The sequence below is a fragment of the Carassius auratus genome, chromosome 41 (genome assembly GCF_003368295.1).
Source record: "Carassius auratus strain Wakin chromosome 41, ASM336829v1, whole genome shotgun sequence".
NCBI classification, from domain to species: domain Eukaryota; kingdom Metazoa; phylum Chordata; class Actinopteri; order Cypriniformes; family Cyprinidae; genus Carassius; species Carassius auratus.
Genome location: NC_039283.1, coordinates 13,920,878 through 13,939,506, shown reverse-complemented (window position 1 = coordinate 13,939,506; position 18,629 = coordinate 13,920,878). Strand labels below are relative to the sequence as shown.

Sequence of the window (18,629 nt, the reverse complement as noted above, 5' to 3'; positions counted from 1 at the left end):
CCAGTCTTTAGTGTCCCTTCAGAGATCATTTTAATGCTGCTTAATTTGCAGCCTTATTTTTATCACATATTATTTTTGATCAATTATTAATAATGGGTTTTATTATTGGCATAATGGTTCACAGTTAAAGAACAACATTTATTTGAAATATAAGTACTTCGTAATAAGTCTAAATATATCTACAGTCACTTAAATTTAATGCAACTTTGTTGAACTTTATTGTTTAATCTTACCCAAGACTGAATGGTATCACATTTTCAAAAAAATATGGAAGGAGCACAACAGTTTTTAACATTAATAATAATTAGAAATGTTTTTGAGCAACAAACCCATATATATCGCATGGATTGGATCTAACTGTTATAGATAAGTGATGATGTTGGTGACAATTTTCTTCTATCGTGCATGCTGCGTATCACTGATATTAACTATATGGTTCAGCGTTACCGTCTAGGCAGAACTATTGTTCCAGCCGGCAAAGACAGATTCGCAAATAACCTGCCTGATCTATCTCAACTGCTATTTGTACCCAAAAATACACATGAACTAGACGAAACATGGGCAACATGGGCACTATTTACTCTAATACATTAGAAGCTGTTGCCCCCACCAAATTGGAAAAGGTTAGAGAAAAAAACTTACTGTGCCATGGTATAACTGTAATACTCACTCTCTCAATAAAGTAACTCGTAGTCTTGAATGCAAATGGAGAAAAACTAACTTGGAAGTTTTTAGAATTGCATGGAAAAACGGTATGTCCAGCTATAGACAGGCTCTAAAAACTGCTAGGGCAGAACATATCAGAAAATAACTGAAACAATCCAAGGTTTTTATTTAGCACAGTGGCTAAATTAACAAATTACCAGACGCCACCTGATTCTAATATTCCATCAACATTTAATAGTAATGAATTTCTTCACTGATAAAATAGATACAGTAGCATTAGAAATACAATAGTGAATGTAGATTCTACAGCGTCTAACACTTCAGTTTCATCCATCGCACCCAAAGATAAACTGCAGTGCTTTACAACTATTGGACAGGAAGAACTAAATAAACTTTTCACTGTATCTAAACCAACAACATGTTTATTAGATCCTGAAAAATTACTGAAATTAAATTTCTGAAAGAGTTGTTACCTGTAGCTGAAGAACCACTTCTCAATATCATTAACTCGTCTTTACCTTAAGGTCACGTCCCAAAACCATTCAAGCTGGCGGTTATTAAGGCTCTTATTAAGAAACCACAACTAGATCCTTGTGAAATGGCAAATTATAGGCCAATTTCAAATCTTCCATTTATGTCTGAAATTTTTGAAAAAGTTGTGTCTGCTCAATTGAGCTCCTTCCTGCAAAAAAATGATCTGTATGAAGAATTTCAGTCAGGTTTCAGGCCCCACCATAGCACAGAAACTGCGTTTGCTGGAAACTGCACTTGTTAAAATGAGAAATCACTTGCTTCTTGCGTCAGATCAAGGCTGCATCTTATTGCTAGTTTTCGGGGTCTAGACACACTCTCTCTGTTTAAATCTAGATTAAAAACACATCTCTTTCTCCAAGCATTCTTATAATGCATCTCATAATTTGTGGCTGCAGTTGTATCTGATCAAATGCGAATTCTTATTCTTTAGCTTGGGTTAAACTAATTAATTTACTTTGTTGGAACAGCAGCTATGCTAATGGTGTCTCTATTTGTTTCTCTGTTTTACCACAGGATTTACACAAGCTCCAGTCTGGATCCAGAACACCTGAGAAGAGATGATGCTGACCCCTCAGAGGACCCCAGATGATGCTAACCCTGACACAAACATAACTAACAAATATTGCTACTTACTAGCAGTCACATAATAATTGCTGTTAATAGCGTCATCGTCTGGCTGACAATTTCTTGTATAAATTTTTCTGAAAATTCCTGTCATATGCACATTAACTGACAGTCACCACTTGTAAGCTACTACTAAATATTGTAGAAGCTTAATTTTCTGTAAAATGGCTTTGCAATGATTTGTATCGTAAAAAGCGATATACAAAAAAATTTGAATTTAATTGTTTTTCAAACTGCCGTTTACTGTATTTTTTATCCTAAAAATAATTTGTAGCCTAGTTCATGTTTTTAATAAATGGTGTTAATAAATAATTTAGTTGTACACAACAAAAAGTTGTCTTTTTCTTCTCAGATGGCCCTTTGAATTTTAGAAAAGGGTGAATTGTGTTTGTCTTTATAAAAAGCTTTGTAGGACACATCTGTTGTTGTTTTACAATCAGTTTTAAATAAATATTACATCGATGGTTCATATGATTACACTGTATGTCTGATGGGTTGTCTATGGTTAATACCTGAATATAACTTTATATATAAACATTTACAGGTGCTTCTCAAATTAGAATGTCGTGAAAATGTTGATTTATTTAAATAATTCAACTCAAATTGTGACACTTGTGTATTAAATAAATTCAGTGCACACAGACTGTGGTTTTAGTCTTTGGGTCTTTTAATTGTAATCATTTTGGCTCACATTTAACAAAAACCCACCAATTCATCATCTCAGCAAATTAGATTACGGTGACATCCCAATCAGCAAATCAACTCAAAACACCTGCAAAGGTTATGAGGTTCAAGAAGTTGAGTGCACTTCACAAGCAATGGACTGACACCAAGAGCCACCATACACAGACGTGTCAAGGAATTTGCTGAACCACAGACAACGTCAGAGGCATCACCTGGGCTAAGAAGAAGAAGAAGAACTGGACTGTTCCCAAGTGGTCCAAAGTCCTCTTTTCAGATGAGAGCAAGTTTTTATTTCATTTGGAAACCAAGGTCCTAGAGTCTGGAGGACGGGTGGAGAAGCTCAAAGCCCAAATTGCTTTAAGTCCAGTGTTAAGTTTCCACAGTCTGTGATGATTTGGGGTGAAATGTCATCTGCTGATGTTGGTCCATTGTGTTTTTTGAAAACCAAAGTCACTGCACCCGTTTACAAAGAAATTTTGGAGCACTTCATGCTTCCTTCTGCTGACCAGCTTTTTGAAGATGCAGGATTTGGCACCTGCCCACACTGCCAAAAGTACCAAAAGTTGGTAAATGACCATGGTGTTGGTGTGCTTGACTGGCAGCAAACTCACCAGACCTGAAACCCGCAGAGAATATATGGAGTAGGGCTGCACGATTCTGGATAAATTGAGAATCACGATTTTTTTATCTCCTATAGAGATCACGATTCTCCTACGATTCTTTATTATTATTACTATTAACATTATCATTATCACAAGTATATAAATTAATTATTTTATTTTGCAAGGATTCTTTAAATTGATCAAGTGTGACAAAGACATTTATAACAAAATATTTCTATTACACACAATTATTGTTCTTCTGAACTTTCTATCAAAGAAACCTGAAAAAAATCTACTCCTCTGTTTTCAACATAATAATAATAATAATAATAATAATGTTTTTTTTGAACGGCAAAACAGCATATTAGAATGATTTCTGAAGATCATGTGACACTGAAGACTGGAGTAATGATGCTGAAAATACAGCTGCACACCACAGAAATAAATTACATTTTAAAATACATTCAAGTGAAAGCAGTTATTTTAAATGGTAAAAATATTTCAAAACTTTACTGTTTTTGCTGTACTTTGGATCAGATAAATATAGTTTGGTGAGCAGAAGAGACTTTAAAAAAACATTACACATCTTATGGTTCAAAAACTTTTGACTGGTAGTGTATATATATAATATATTTAAAACCCCAGTTTTTTTAATATTAGAATGTTGAAAAAGTTGTTTAGATCACTGATTCAACGACTCACTCATACACTTGTTTCATTTCTGGATGAATCAGCGTCCAAGCGGAGAACACGTAAATGGAACAGGCTAGCAATGCACGTAATTGCGTCATTACGTCAGTGAAAAGGTCCGTTTGAATAACGCTGTGTGTGTGAATGGTTGGTATCATTAAATTACTTTGGACAACTTAACTAGTTATTTATAAAAGAAATGCCGATGACGCAACCAATTGTTAAATGACAGGTACGGTTCAGTTAACCATTTGTATTTGTATAATTTACAATATCAATACGGTACTAATTTGTACTGGCATTTAAACGTCAAACTTTACTTATATTTACTACAGTTATAACCGATGTTTGGTAACGTAAATAAAAACCGTTAACGCTCCGACTACGTTAACGTTCAACATTTATTTTTTATTTTTGAACTAACGTTAGATAGCAAAGCTGCGCGCATAGGACTGTGGGTGATTTGAGAGCGCGAAGGATACACATATGCATCCTTTCCTGTGTATGGGATATTCTTCGAACGAAGGACTCAGTCCTTGGTTGAAATTCCGAGGATCCTCGACATTGGAACAGTCCTTCGACGGATGTCGATGACGTAGCATCCTCGAAATACTGGCTTCCGAGGATCCTTCCTTGACTTTGAGAAACACCTCTTGAGTCTCCATTGTGGTTCATGTCACAAACCTCCTCAGCAGTGCCACAAACTGATCACCTCTATGCCATGCTGAATTCAGGAAGTAATTAAAGCAAAGGGAGCCCTTACCAAGTATTGAGTACATGTACAATAAATTAACATGGCCAGAAGGCCAAAAGATTCACTATAAATGTTTTTTATTTGTCTTAAGAAGTATTCTAATTTGTTGAGATAGTGAATTGGTGAGCCTAAATCATCACAATTAAAAGAACCAAAGACTAAAACCACTTCAGTCTGTGTGCATTGAATGTATTTAATACACGAGTTTCACATTTTGACTTAAATTACAAAAATAAATTAACTTTTTCACAACATTCTAATTTATTGAGAGGCACCTGAATATCACTCCATCTCCTGTTTATGAAAACCTACAGTGATTATAATTAGGCTGCATGTATCATTACATTATTAATTTGATCCAAATATATGTATTATACATTTAATTCACTAATTAAATTTGTAATGTTTTTCTTTTTTCGTTTCAAAAACAGTAATTCAGTTGTCTCCTGTAGCCTACTGTATTTAGACCAACAGTGAATATTTCAAGATATTTTAATCCGTGGTGCAGATCAAATATTAATGTAATGTTCATATGTAAATTCGCACAAAAAGAACAACAACCAAACACTCAATTAGTCAATGTCTATGGACGGGACAGTTATTAATGAAGTTTCGAGCGTCGGTTTAATAATTTTACGTATATCCTTCTCCCCCTACTGGACGCATCAGGAACAACAGGGGCGTAAAATTACGTAGCCTACAAATAAATATATATACATAGTTTATTTATATATTTTTTATTTATATAGTTACATATTTTTTTTACATTTGAATAATGTTATCGGTTTTTTTATTTATTTATTTTCTATAATGTTTTATGGTTCGGACTGAACGGGAATCTTTAGAAAGTTTTGAGACGCTCAAAGCCTTATGACGCCACAGAGCGCGTTCGAATAGAATTCGCGGAGTATATAAAGCGCGTGACATTCTTACATTCTTTGTGGGTTTGTTGTAGTGGTCAGCGATGGGACAGCGAGTGACAAAAGTGAGGCCGATGACGGTTGGAGAGGTGTATGATCAACATCTTAGTACACCCCCAAAACCCAGCACCAACACGAGCTTCAACATCCTCATCCCCGCGATGAGAGCCCTGTTGGTGCTGGAGGAGAGGAAGGAGTAGGAGGAAGAGAGGGAGGAGTAGGAGGAGAGGAAGGAGGAGTGGGAAGAGAGGGAGGAGGAGGAGGAGGAGAGGAAGGAGGAGGAGGAGGAAAGGAAGAAGGAGGAGGAGGAGGGGAGGAAGAGAAGAGGGAGGAGGAGAATGAGAGGAAGGAGGCAGAGAGAGTGAAGGTGAAAAGAAAGAGCAAAAAGTGGTGGCGGAGGTTGGGCTCTTTCTTCAGAGCTGCCAAAAAACACCCAGAGAGCAGCTCAGGTCAGCGAGAGCAGCAGGATGAGGGACAGAAGAGGAAGATGGCATGGGCAGGAAGAAGTAGTGATGGTACACATGACACAACCATGTTATGAAAATGAATACCAACATAATATCAAAAATACACATCAGCACATATTCCAAAATCTACCACAAGGCCATGATTAGATCTTTATTCCTTTCCATGTTAAATCATAGCCTCAAATGATTGTATGTATGTACTAAAATATGATAAATGGAGTTAATATAGTCTGTATTAGTTAAAATACAGTCTTTAAAAAAGTAATCATATGCAATAAGATTTAGGGGAAATAAGTTAAATATGTGTTAGGTTAAATACACTGCTGTGACTTTGAAAGTTCCTGTTGTTTTATCTTTTAACAGACTACATCTTCAGTCGCTACACCATTGGTGATCAGCTGGGGAAAGGTGGTTGTGGTGTTGTATATGAGGGCAGGCGTTTAAATGATGATCTTAAAGTAAGTTAATATAAATATCACATTATCAAGCTAGAAAATGTTTACCCTGTATTATCCTCATCCTTTACTCTTTTAGTGTACCTTAAGTTCATTGTTTTTGTTTGTTCTTCAGGTGGCTTTGAAATATGTGACGAAGACCCAGCACACGGAATGTATATTCATTGTGAGTACATTGCACTTTAAACAAAATAAAAGATCTCATATTAACAAATGAATTGAATTGAATTGAACAAAAATCCCTATTTGGGAAACCAACTCCATCTAACCATCATAAGGGCTGTCTGTCTTCTAGCCTGATCATCCAAAACCTCTCCCAAAAGAGATCGCCCTTACCATCCTCGCAAACAAAGGTCCCAGTGTGCCAGAGATAATCAGGCTGCTGGACTGGACGGACCACCCTGACCACTTCGTCATGGTCCTCGAATGCCCCTCTCCCTGTGAGAATCTCGTGGAGTTCATCAGGCGTCACGGTGGAAGCCTTGATGAAGAAATAACACGGCAGATCATGTGGCAGGCGGCTCAAGCAGCAAACATGTGCCACCTCCGCAGAGTTTTCCACCATGCCGTCAAACTAGAGAACATCCTAGTAAACAGGGAGACATCTGAAGTCAGGCTGATTGACTTCTGATGCGGGGATATTTTGAGGAGGACACCGTACAGGTCATACTGTGGTATGTATGATATTCATTTCTTCTAATAGATACAAAACAATCATGCTGCATTAAAGCAAACTTACACATCATACAATCTCCTCTCTCCTCCAGGCACAGCAGTGTACTCCCCTCCAGAGTACCACAGCAGGGGGAAGTACTACGGCGGGCCGGCGACAGTCTGGTCACTAGGGATTGTGATGTTCACAATGTTGTGTGGACGGTTCCCTAGTGACTATGACCTGTTCCTTCTACAGTGCAAGCACTGGTTCAAACCCGGCCTGTCAAAAGGTGAAAACTGCATCTCCAAAAATGAATAATTAAGAATCATACAAAACATCTCAGAGCTTAACATGATCAAATAGAGCAGATGTGAAGTGTGAGGTAGTAATCAGATGTCTTTCGCATCTTCCTGCACAGAATGCTGTCACCTCCTCAGGGCTCTTCTGCACGAGAAGCCAAGCCAGAGACTAGGTCTGGGGCGAATCATGTCCCACAACTGGTTTAAGGTAGTGAACCTAAGATCAGCTATAAAGAATTAATATCCTCATGAGTCATGAGAAAGAACCAAAAAGTCAAACCTCCTCTGTTTTTTTTCTGCATCCAAGACCATCTCAGTCCCAGAGATAGCCGTCTCAGCAACCCTGGTCTCCGAGCTCCATAGTGTGTCTGTCCAGACCCAGGGTTTCTTGTCAAAAGCTGCACAAGACGTTAAAAAGCCATTATAGCAGCCACAGGGAGTGCTGACATTGGTACCTGGTCTACAAGCTCCAAATAAAGGAAATAAATAAAGATCAAAAATTTTTAATTAAGGTTTTCGTTTAGTCATTCAGCAGATGCTTCAACCCAAAGCATTTCACAAATGGGGAACATCACAAACTATTAATAATAAAACAAAAACAAAATAAAAGTCTCAGTAATACTCACAGAGCCACAATGGCTAGGTAAGTAGAAGTAAGCAGAGGAAACACGGGTAAAGCTCAATAAAGCCATACTGGACGGTATGACAGCCAAAATCTCATCTGTATTGCTATGAAATAGCATTCTGTGTAGAATTCAAATGTATTGGATTCATTTTGTGTCATGTGCCAACTCGCGCATATGATCCATTCAATGCTATTGGGTCTCTGGACCAAAACAGACTGTGTGCGGTGCAGCGGTTAGACTTGCACTTGCACACTCAGAACATAGATATGTATAGATATGCCCTATTCGACCATTCCAGATACGTTGACATGTCCGCCATTTTGGAACGGTAAACTTGACTTCATTCACCATAATAATAAATTAATATTGAAAGAAATACAAGCATGTAACTTGCTGTGGTAGACGTACATTGTCAACGCGCTCAACAGTTCACAACCGTTCTAAAAAAGGCAGATGGCTTACGAATTGTGGCCGCTAAATGTAACTTGGACACTTTTCTAACTGGCATGCAGCTCACGGTGATCACTGGTGATCATCTTTGCATGGATTTTGCTCATCTCATACAAGCCTACCTAATGTCTCAGTTACCCGCACTTCCGCTAGTGATGTCACTTGTCATTTTAATTTTTAATTTTTAATTTTACAACGTTTTACAGTAGCTAGCTGAAGACAAGGAAAAAGAATCTAAATTACAATGTTACTTGCAATCACCACTTGCACTCTCCACTACCTAGAACATCACTTGCATGTCGCAACAGCGTTTGTTATTATCTGTCACAGTGTTGCCAAGTCTGCGGTTCCCTTTCGAACTTTCAATCTTATTATGTATGGGAAAACTCCTTTTTTTCTTTCTGCAGAAGCATGATTTGTTCACGTTTGCAATGTAAGCATCACTGCAGGCATCCGGAGCAAAAGAGTGAATTTCCTAGGACAAATTTCAGCACGTGTTGCTTCAAATGTCGTGATGGCTTGTGCTTTTTTTGTGAGAGCATGAGCCTCTTTGGTCTCTAAGAGGAGAAAACAGCTGGGCAGCGGATCTTTTTCAGCGGGCCCTGGCAGTGTCACGTCAGCTCAGTGCCTTCATGCCCCGGCCTCCCAACGTCCACTCACGCCAGTGTGCTTTGCAAATGAGTACCAGGGCCCCACTTCAGTATCAGCGCCCCTGTTCTTCAGATGACGTCACCACCAACAACTCTGTGTCCTTGGCGGCATCAGAAACAAAGGAATGGGGTGATTCCAGCATGGAGCCTGAAGCAGCCCCTCCCCCTCAGGTGCCAAGTCAAAAGCCAGGCGCCAAGCTAATCTACGTCCTCACAAAGGCTGTGGAGGATCTGGGCCTCGAGTGGTCAGCTCCAGACGAGCCCGCCCATAGCTTACAGGACAAATGGTTCCTGCCAGAGACCTGCCAGCGCCCAGTCCTGTTCTTGCCAGCTGTCCATGACGAGCTCACCAAGATGTGGTGAGTCCCCTCCTCGGCACAGGTGAACCCCTCTCCTGCAGAAGCTCTCACCACCATTGATGGTGCTGATGAAAGGAGATAGACCAAATATCCCCCCTGGAGGAAGTGATCACCACACTATCTGTCCACGGCTTAAAGGTCCATGCAGCACATCCATCCAAGCCCTGCAAGACCACCTCGGTCATCGCCAACAGGTCTTATGCAGCAGCAGGACAGGCCAGCTTGGCATTTCACACAATGGCTTTCCTTCAAGTGTTTCAAGCCAATCTTCTCCATAATATGGACAAGTCTGGCCAAGAACACCAGGAGGCCTTTAAGGAGCTGTGCACAGCAACAGATCTCGCTCTGTGCACTACAAAGGCCACAGCACAAGTGATCGGCAAGACTACGGCCAGCCTGGTGGTGCTGGAGTGCCACCTCTGGCTAACGCTGACAGAGATCAGGGAAGGTGAGAAAATGGCCTTCCTCGACTCGCCAGTCTCGTCAAGAAGGCTTTTCGGCTCCACTGTTCATGGGTTCACTGAATGGTTTTTGGAGGTTCAGAAGACGTTGCAGGTGCTGCATCACTTCCACCATTAATGCCCTGGCACCACGGCTGTGGGCCACCAGAAGAACCCCGCTGCTCAGCCTACAAAGCCAGCACAGCATCAGCCTCGGTAGAAGACGAAGCCTGGGCTGAAACAGCAATCCAGGCTGGCGAAATGCTTCCCCTTCCCGCCCACAAGTTGTGTTGGACTTTGAGCCATCGAAGCCAACCTGAGGTGCTAGAGTTTCGCTTTCAGTGGGTCATGTCCTGCAGGTGCAGCGTGTGCCCAACTATTTTACCACTGTGATAGGGTACCCACATACGTTAAAAAGCAAAATTCGTCATCCTCTCGCAATCACTTACACTAACGTAGACTCCCTGCTTTTTCAAGGTCAGCTCTCATTCAAGACAATAAAACTTCTTAACTCCCATTATATGGCCTGGGCAGCCATTCCGGGAATCTCGAGATGGGTTTTGGAAACAATTTGATGAGGTTACTCAATGCAGTTTGCTCGCAGACCACCCCGCTTTAGAGGCATTGTTCAAATTTCTCTCCTAGACAACAAAGCTTTTGTTCTCCGGCATGAGGTGCAAACACAGCTTGCAAAAGACAGTGTGGAAATAGTGCTCCCAGCGAACAGTGAGTCAGGCTTTTTTTTTTTTAGCTGCTATTTCCTCATCCCAAAGAGAGACGGCAGGCTCAGACCCATTCTAGATCACAGACATCTGAATAGCTCACTTATGCACTAGTTGTTCAAGATGATGATGGTCAAGAAAATTCTCGAGCATATTTGCCCTGAGAATTATTTTTTGACCATGGATTTGAAAGATGCTTACTTTCAAATCCACACAGCCCCCCGTCACAGACCGTTCTTGAGATTCGCATTCTAGGGAGTGGCCTATCAGTATGCAGTCTTTCCATTTGGACTGTCCCTGGCCCCACGCACTTTTACGAAGTGCATAGACGCGATTCTGTCCCCTCTCAGGCAGATGGGAATCCGCGTATTGAACTACCTCAACAATTGGCTGGTATTAGCCAGATCAGAATGGGAACTAAACACTCACAAAGAGCTGCTGCTCAGTCACTTAGAGCGCCTCGGGTTGGTCATCAACCCAGGCAAGAGCCAGTTGTTGCCATTGAGGAGGGACCTTCTCTCACAGGCGAAAGGCATGATTTGGCATCCCCAGCCAGAGTTATGGAGCCAATCTAGTGCCTCGACAGCAGTCTGCTAGGCTCCTAGCGAGAGTAAGAAACACCATTCTTGAGGCAAGGGCACCGTCCACGACACGGCTCTATGGCCAAAAATGTATGTCAGTAAATGTCAGTATTCCTCAGATGGTCCTCAAAAAGTGAAGAGTGATGTAATAAAAATCACTGATCCATTTTGGTGGAAGTGAGAGAATCTTTTTGAGAGATTTTGAATATTTGTTATATTCATATTTATTTTAAGATCCTGTAAATGTGAATTTTGTTATTGTTTTGGGGCACACTAGCTAATAGATAATGTTAAGGCTAACATATGCATACTAAAAGGCAAAAAAAAAAACTTAAAATTTGATTTCATGAGGACTTTACATACTTTACACTTTACACTTTACTCACGTATGTATTGGTGCACGCCTTTGATGTCTGGCTACCCTGTGTTCAGTGTAGTTGTCTATGTCTAGTTGTAACCATGAATGCTACTCTGGTTTCTTTCCCCTTCGGGGTGGTTTCAGTTGTGTTTTTGTTTATTTTTGGTGATTTTATGAATAAAGAATCCTCATCTGCCTGCACTTGAGTCTTCGCCTCTTATGATCCGTGACATTCTCTTCAAGAAAGAAAACCACCCAAGGAAATGTGCAATTATTATAAGGACTGGCATTGTAAAAAGTGACATTTTGAAATCAAATGACATTTAATACCCACTTCTAAACACTAAAAGCAAGGTAAACATTTAAACTTTCTTTTTAACCATGTGTGATATTTGCTTTTACAGTTTTCATGATTTTATATTTACAAATACCCTCCTCTTCTGGTGATCCATAAATCATCACCAGTATCCCAGAGGTTAGATTCTTTTAAAAGAAAGAAAACTATTGCCAAGCCAATGGCCAGTCATTAAGGATCTGCAATTTTTTGATGTACTGTATCTGTTAAAAAATGAATGCAATGTTAATTACTCGGCCTCACGAACAAAAAAACAAAGACACTATATTTTTAATCTGCAAAGAAAATGTAAATAAACCACATGTTCTCATACCTTGTTGTAACATTTCTATGACTATATTAAATATAAAACTATTATTGGTGTCATATGTCCCTGGGAAAATGGGCTTTCTTTAAATCTTACCCGCCTATACGGTAGAAAGCAAAAAAAGAAATTGGTGTACCTGACTACAGAAGTCAACTAGCACCTTACTTAAGTTTAAGGCCAATAGAAAAAAAATTAAATTAATTCAATCAGTTAAACAGAAAGTCAGATAAATGGGAAAAAAGTAATGGGGAGCACATTCTGCTTAACCCTGAATCTCATACCAGTAAGTTGCCAAAATTTTTCAATATTAAACATTAATGCTGTTTTAGGAGTAGACAAAGTATGGTAAAGTATTCAGCGATAAACCTACACTTACAATAATTTATGTATTCATAACTATTTGCCAGCTTAACTGTACATGGGCAGAGATACAAAAATACAATCTGTAGTAGTGGTCTCATTTAGGCACTGAAAATTATCTAACAGAGATTTTACGTGTAATAAAATAACATTTTTCACCCAACATGGCATATATGGCACTAGAATAAATTGCATAAGCTGCAACTTTATGTCGATAACAGAGGCCATGAAGAAATTATTGAGAATGTGTAATTAACCAGCTTGTGTGGAGACCTGTTAGTTCTAAAGCTTTAATGCAATCCAGAAGCCACCAGTTTTCTCTAGGACAGCAAAATATCCAGCAAATAGTTAACTCTGTGAAGAACTACACAAGTGCATACACACACCAGCAATCAAACACTTTATTCACACTCAATATCTCCTCAATAATTCCAAAGCAAACAAAATTCGTATTTTTTTTTCATACTAAAATTGTACACAATAAAGCAGTAGCAAGAACAGTGAAGTCACGTCTTTGCACGGGCTTGTATCTGATGAAGTACAGTACATCAGAATCAAGACAAATGCATCATACCTTTCTGCAATTAATATGGACTTTAGTTAATAAAGCAGAAGCTAAACCAGCTTTTTAAGGAGCCTCTAACTGACATTTATACACAGACCAAAACTTCGCTAAAACATAATAATAGAGCACCTTGTATGGCTTGGGTTTATAACCATCAGCTCTCTTCCTCCTGGTTCTTTAAATAGGTGAAAGGTTATGATCTACATACCTCAAAAAACGGGAGTGTTTAAGCTCATTCATAATCTTGGCTCCTCAAGAACATGGTTATGTTTAGGGAAAATTTATGACTCCACTAAAAAGAAAAAAGCTTCAGTGCATTCAAACAAAACACACAGTACAAAAGCGGTGAAAGAAAAACATAATGGTGCTTCTGTCATAGTCTGGAATTTGTCCTGTGGTTTCCAGTGAGGATTTACAGTAACCTATACTGTATGAAATAGATCCCACAGTCAAAGAATTAATAAACTTTTTGCGAAATCAAGTAGCCAAAGTGAAAAGAAAACCAACCAAATGAAAACACATTTCCTTTCATGTTGTTTCACTTCAACTGTTAATTATCAAGAGTAATGTGCCACAAATGGGTCTCTCCCAGAACACCTAGACAGCATCATTCTCTACAAATCTATCTTATTAATAACCTTTATGATTTATCATTAATAACATCATTCAGAAACATGACCTATAGCCTGTAACAGTGTTCGTTGTGTTCGTAATTTATACGAACACAACATTCCACAAGCAGCTCATTTGGAATGTAAAGCAGAGTATATTTGTGAGTTCGGTTTTTCAAATAATCTTTTTTAATTAATTTTTAGTTAACTCGGAAATAAAAAAAATAATTTTTAAACAATTCATCGACTGAGTTGGTGGAGCATAAGCTTATAAAATGAATTTCACTTTCATCAAACGAGGGTTCATACTGCACGTAAAACTGTATTCTAATCAAATTAAGTCCTTATAGCAAACTACATCTTTGTGGTGACCATATTACAGTCAAGCAGCGTTGATGTCTTTTACTTCCTATAAAGAGAGAAAACAGGGCCAGTGTTGCATGTTATCTTATTACTAATATCTAATCAGCAAATATAATTGAGGGTTTTTGGATTTTGGAAAACTAGCTAGCAAACTTTTACATTTAACAAACACCAAATCAGCAATTTAAAGGATTAATAAAGAATGAATGCCATTGGGAAGTAAAAAAAAATAATAGAAAAAACAAAAAACAAAAAAAAACAGCAGCACTTCTGAAATAGGAACATGCCTGCTGAACTGAATCTCTTTCTTTGGGATCCAAAACCGTATAATAACTGCTCAGCCTCTTCTCATTGGCTGATGTGATTTGGTCACATGGGAAGTAAGTGGTCATCCCTTTCCTCTGGCTCCTCCCCAAGTGGGTCAGTACCCACACCTCTGTATGTAGGTGGCTCCTCTCTGTTACCTCGAGAACGACAGACAAAATCGCATCCGTCCTGTTAGGATTAAAAAAGTTATATTAGTTTCATAAAAGAGACAGAAAAAAATACCAAAACAGATAAAGATAAACTGAGACAAATACCGTATTTTCCGGACTATAAGTCGCACTTTTTTTCATAGTTTGGCTGGTCCTGCGACTTATAGTCAGCTGCGACTTATTTATCAAAATTAATTTGACATGAACTGAGAGAAATGAACCAAGAGAAAACATTACCGTCTCCAGCCGCGAGAGGGCGCTCTATGCTGCTCAGTGCTCCTGTAGTCTACACTGAAAACACAGAGCGCCCTCTCGCGGCTGTAGATGGTAATGTTTTCTCTTGGTTCTTGGTTCTAAATAAATGCGATTTATAGTCCAGTGCGACTTATATATGTTTTTTTCCTCATCATGATGTATTTTAGGACTGATGCGACTTATACTCAGGTGCGACTTATAGTCCGAAAAATACGGTATATATGTAATTATACATACAGCAGTTAAGTTGCCGAACTCTGACCAAAAGGCATAGTTAGGGAACTGTTCGACTCCCTTGGCGCCAACTAGCAGTCGCTGATAGAGGAATCCACCAGTGATATACACAGCCAGGCAGCAGAGTACACTGTGGAGAGCAAACAGGGACATGATTACATATAAAATATGAGCAAAAGATCATCTTTCTCTTTAATAGTCTCTAATGGTTTGATGACCCATGTGAGAATTTTAAAACAGACATAACTCACAGTTTCTGCTAATCTCATGCTAATCCTGAGTAGCTACAGACTAGAGTAGAGCGCGGCTAAAGCGTCAACAAGCACTTGCAGCTTTTGCATAACGATCATCTGCAAGCTGTGACAAAAAAAATTGTATTGACTTAAATGTACTATATTGTTCATGAATTAATGAAAGAAGTGTGTTGATGGGGTGCTTTTGCACTCGTTCTGATTAATGATTGAAAAAATAAACTTTTCGGAACCTGTACAAACCCTCAAGGAGTGTATTTGGCACAGAAATATTTAATACATCCGACTAGTTTTTTGAGACTTTGGTCATGTTTAGTATGAGAATCCAACGCTGTTACAGTGTAAATAAGTCAGAAAGCATGAAACAGCATTAGAACTCTCCTTTAAAGCACTCACATAATAAGGAATATGGAGCCGGCACTGAGTTTGGATGGGATTAGAGGACAGACCGCACTGGAGTCCAGCTCAAACAGGTAATAACAGCCCTGTTGCTTCTGATTGTCCTCCAAAACCACTGTAAAATCATTCTAACAAAACACAAACACACACACAAACAGACACACACACAATTAATAATTAATAAGAGTTAAGAAATAATAGCGAGAAATGATGATGTCATTCTGGTTATTGTCAGGGTAAAAGCTACTATGCTATCTTGAATCCTGAGATAATTTAGTCCAAGCACTAATGCTACTCACTTGTTTATGGTATAGATTTAGCATTCTTTTCAGACAATTTTCATCAACAATATATCCAATGGATCACGTGTTGACAGAAATACCACTAATACTTTTGTTATGAAGATTAAATGATAACGTTAAACTTTTTCTTTTCTAGATCCAATTTTTTTAAAAGATACACACACATATACACACACACACAGATATATATAGATATATATATAGATATATATCTATATATATCTATATAGATATATATATGTCATACCTTTGTGCTTGTGCTGCATGAAATCATAATCATTGCTCTTCTTGGCTCTTTTGAACAGTGGGTGTCGTAATTCTCTCCCCCTTCATAGAAGAGCAGAACCCAGTCACCTGCAGAAAGGACAAAAGGAGAACCAAGGTCAAAAATGAGGCTTCCCATAACACCTGGAAAAAGTGAAATTTTATGTGTTTTAATGCAGGTTGCATTTACTATGTTCTCTTGCAATGCATCCCTGCCGCAAATCAGCAGTCGTTATTATAAATTAATGTTGATAACAATTAAAACTGAATTTACAGTTATTTTATTATTAATTCAAAGTGATATTTAAGAGTGCAATGGTTTCAGAAAAGTGTAGCAAAAAGAAACAAATGGTAACAGATCACTTCTAAAGGTCAAGCAATGTAACATACTTCCTCTGATAGCACGTGTTTTGGTGTAGTTCCCAATTCGGACCAGCTTTTCTCCTTTTTTTTCTTTCTGCACAAGACCTGCATCCTTTAGTCCACCAGCATCTCCACACACCTGGAAAATATATGAGTAATCCTGCTCCTTTCCTTCCGTGGTGAAGCTGTTTAGAGTGAATATGAGGACAGTTATTTACAATGACAGTACCAGCACAACCTGCAAACCGAATGAATGCTAGATTAACTTGGGGAAAAAAAAAACCTGGCTTACGTTTGATTGGTTAGAGGCTCCAGTAAATGGAGTGCATTTTTCTCAGACTCGCTATCTGAAATCAGCTTGCAGTTGTCCGTGATGAACGCAGCTTGCACTCCAGTAAGTAGTACGAAAAGAGGAGCGATTGTTCTCAGAGACAGCAACATGACTTTCAGGCACTACATTAAAAAATATATTATAATAATAATAATCAGTAAATTTATCCAATGATTGACCAGTGCATGCATGCAAAATGTGGGCAGTGTCACAACAGCCTGTCACAAGATATGCATATTATACACATTTCACTATACATTATGCACAGAGCATTATATGATTAGAGAAGATCACTTGGACACAAATTATACAAACTGTGTTCTTTTTCCACTTACTTTTGGTATCTCATAATAACTCACATTTTGTTTTGCTACTAATCAGTATATGTAGTTTTTGAATGGTGCATATATTTAACACACATGTAAGTTATATTTAGTAAGTAATTCCTGAGTCATGTAAAATATTTTTGGTCAAAATTGATAAGTCACCCCTGGTTCTTCAATATAATCATATTTGTAAAGTCTACGGACAAAACGGTTATGCAAATAGCATTCTCTAAAACTCGCTGGAAGTGCATCTGTATGTTTACAAATTGTTGGCAAAACTACAAAAGGCTGGTTGTAATGCAAATAACGATGTGATGTTTATTTATATAATTGAATACAGTATCGAAAAGACAACACACGTTTTACTGCATGGATCCAAGATGAAGCAAGCAATGAAACACACTGTAATGAAAACTTCAGTTAGAAGCAGAGATAAACATACTGTTTGGCATAAACTGTCATCTTTAAAATCCACGATATGAAAGAAATGCACAAATGCAAGATGATCTTAAACGCACCTTTCGGAATTCCTATGACCTTGTTTACTGTAGATAAATAAAAGTAAAGATCTTAATTCGCTGTCTAGTTGTGTCGAGCCAGCCTGGGATCTTCTCTTTTCCAAACTGTCGCGTTGATGATTTTAAACAACACTTAACGACATAACGTCAAAGTATCCGCTGGTATCGACGATCACACATTGAAAAACCAAACGTCTGACTATAATGGCATTAAAACTCTTGAATTATTGAAATGATTTAACGGTTTCTGTTCAAACGCGGAAGTGAAACTAAACAGGCGCCACACATGTGACTGTGCAGAAGGCGGAAGCTGACGTGCTGCACGTGAACATGGGATTTTGAGTGCTGTTTAAACAAGCGTGAGTTCTGCCTTTAGTTACAGTCTGTTGCTGTAGATCTAGTTCATCGTCAAACAAGACGTATTTTTCCTGATAAGCCTCAGTCAACTGTCCTGTTCGACGAAGAGTGTATCCTGAAAGTAAACTGCACATGTTTAGTTGCTGATCAGCAGTTTCTCACTGAGCTGTCTGAACATGCCTAGCTTAGTTGCTGACCACAGATCATTTGAAAACCACCAAGGCAATCATACTTTTTCCCACAGTTTTATTCATATTACTGTGTATATGTAAAGCATTAGATGCACTAATAATTTGTTTTTGTCATGATAACTATTAGATGTGTTAGGTCATCCATATAATTATGAAATAAAAAAAGATCCCACCTGTTTCAAATTATTGTTTGTTTATTGCTAGACACATGCAAAATTCCACAAATCAAGAGTTTTCTCTTCTGTTTGACTAAACAGTCTCTTAA

The 18,629-nt window shown here is 38.4% G+C and overlaps 2 protein-coding genes across 2 annotated transcripts; one reads left to right on the top strand and one right to left on the bottom strand.

Annotated features, from left to right (window-relative positions):
• Nucleotides 1–5,799: 5,799 nt before the first annotated feature.
• Nucleotides 5,800–7,836, top strand: LOC113059641 (serine/threonine-protein kinase pim-1-like). Its single transcript, XM_026228181.1, has 7 exons — nucleotides 5,800–5,989; nucleotides 6,305–6,399; nucleotides 6,512–6,562; nucleotides 6,692–7,070; nucleotides 7,164–7,340; nucleotides 7,470–7,558; nucleotides 7,658–7,836. Exons 1-4 carry the CDS (start codon nucleotides 5,962–5,964, stop codon nucleotides 7,025–7,027), a joined length of 510 nt encoding a protein of 169 aa, XP_026083966.1. The 5' UTR covers nucleotides 5,800–5,961; the 3' UTR covers nucleotides 7,028–7,070; nucleotides 7,164–7,340; nucleotides 7,470–7,558; nucleotides 7,658–7,836.
• Nucleotides 7,837–12,935: 5,099 nt separating this feature from the next.
• LOC113060138 (cation-dependent mannose-6-phosphate receptor-like) lies at nucleotides 12,936–18,121 on the bottom strand. Its single transcript, XM_026228994.1, has 7 exons — nucleotides 17,817–18,121; nucleotides 16,934–17,094; nucleotides 16,669–16,826; nucleotides 16,262–16,368; nucleotides 15,710–15,840; nucleotides 15,066–15,192; nucleotides 12,936–14,592 (listed from the first exon to the last, which is right to left on the bottom strand). The coding sequence occupies exons 2-7, from the start codon at nucleotides 17,080–17,082 to the stop codon at nucleotides 14,467–14,469; spliced, it is 798 nt and encodes a 265-aa protein (XP_026084779.1). The 5' UTR covers nucleotides 17,083–17,094; nucleotides 17,817–18,121; the 3' UTR covers nucleotides 12,936–14,466.
• Nucleotides 18,122–18,629: the final 508 nt, after the last annotated feature.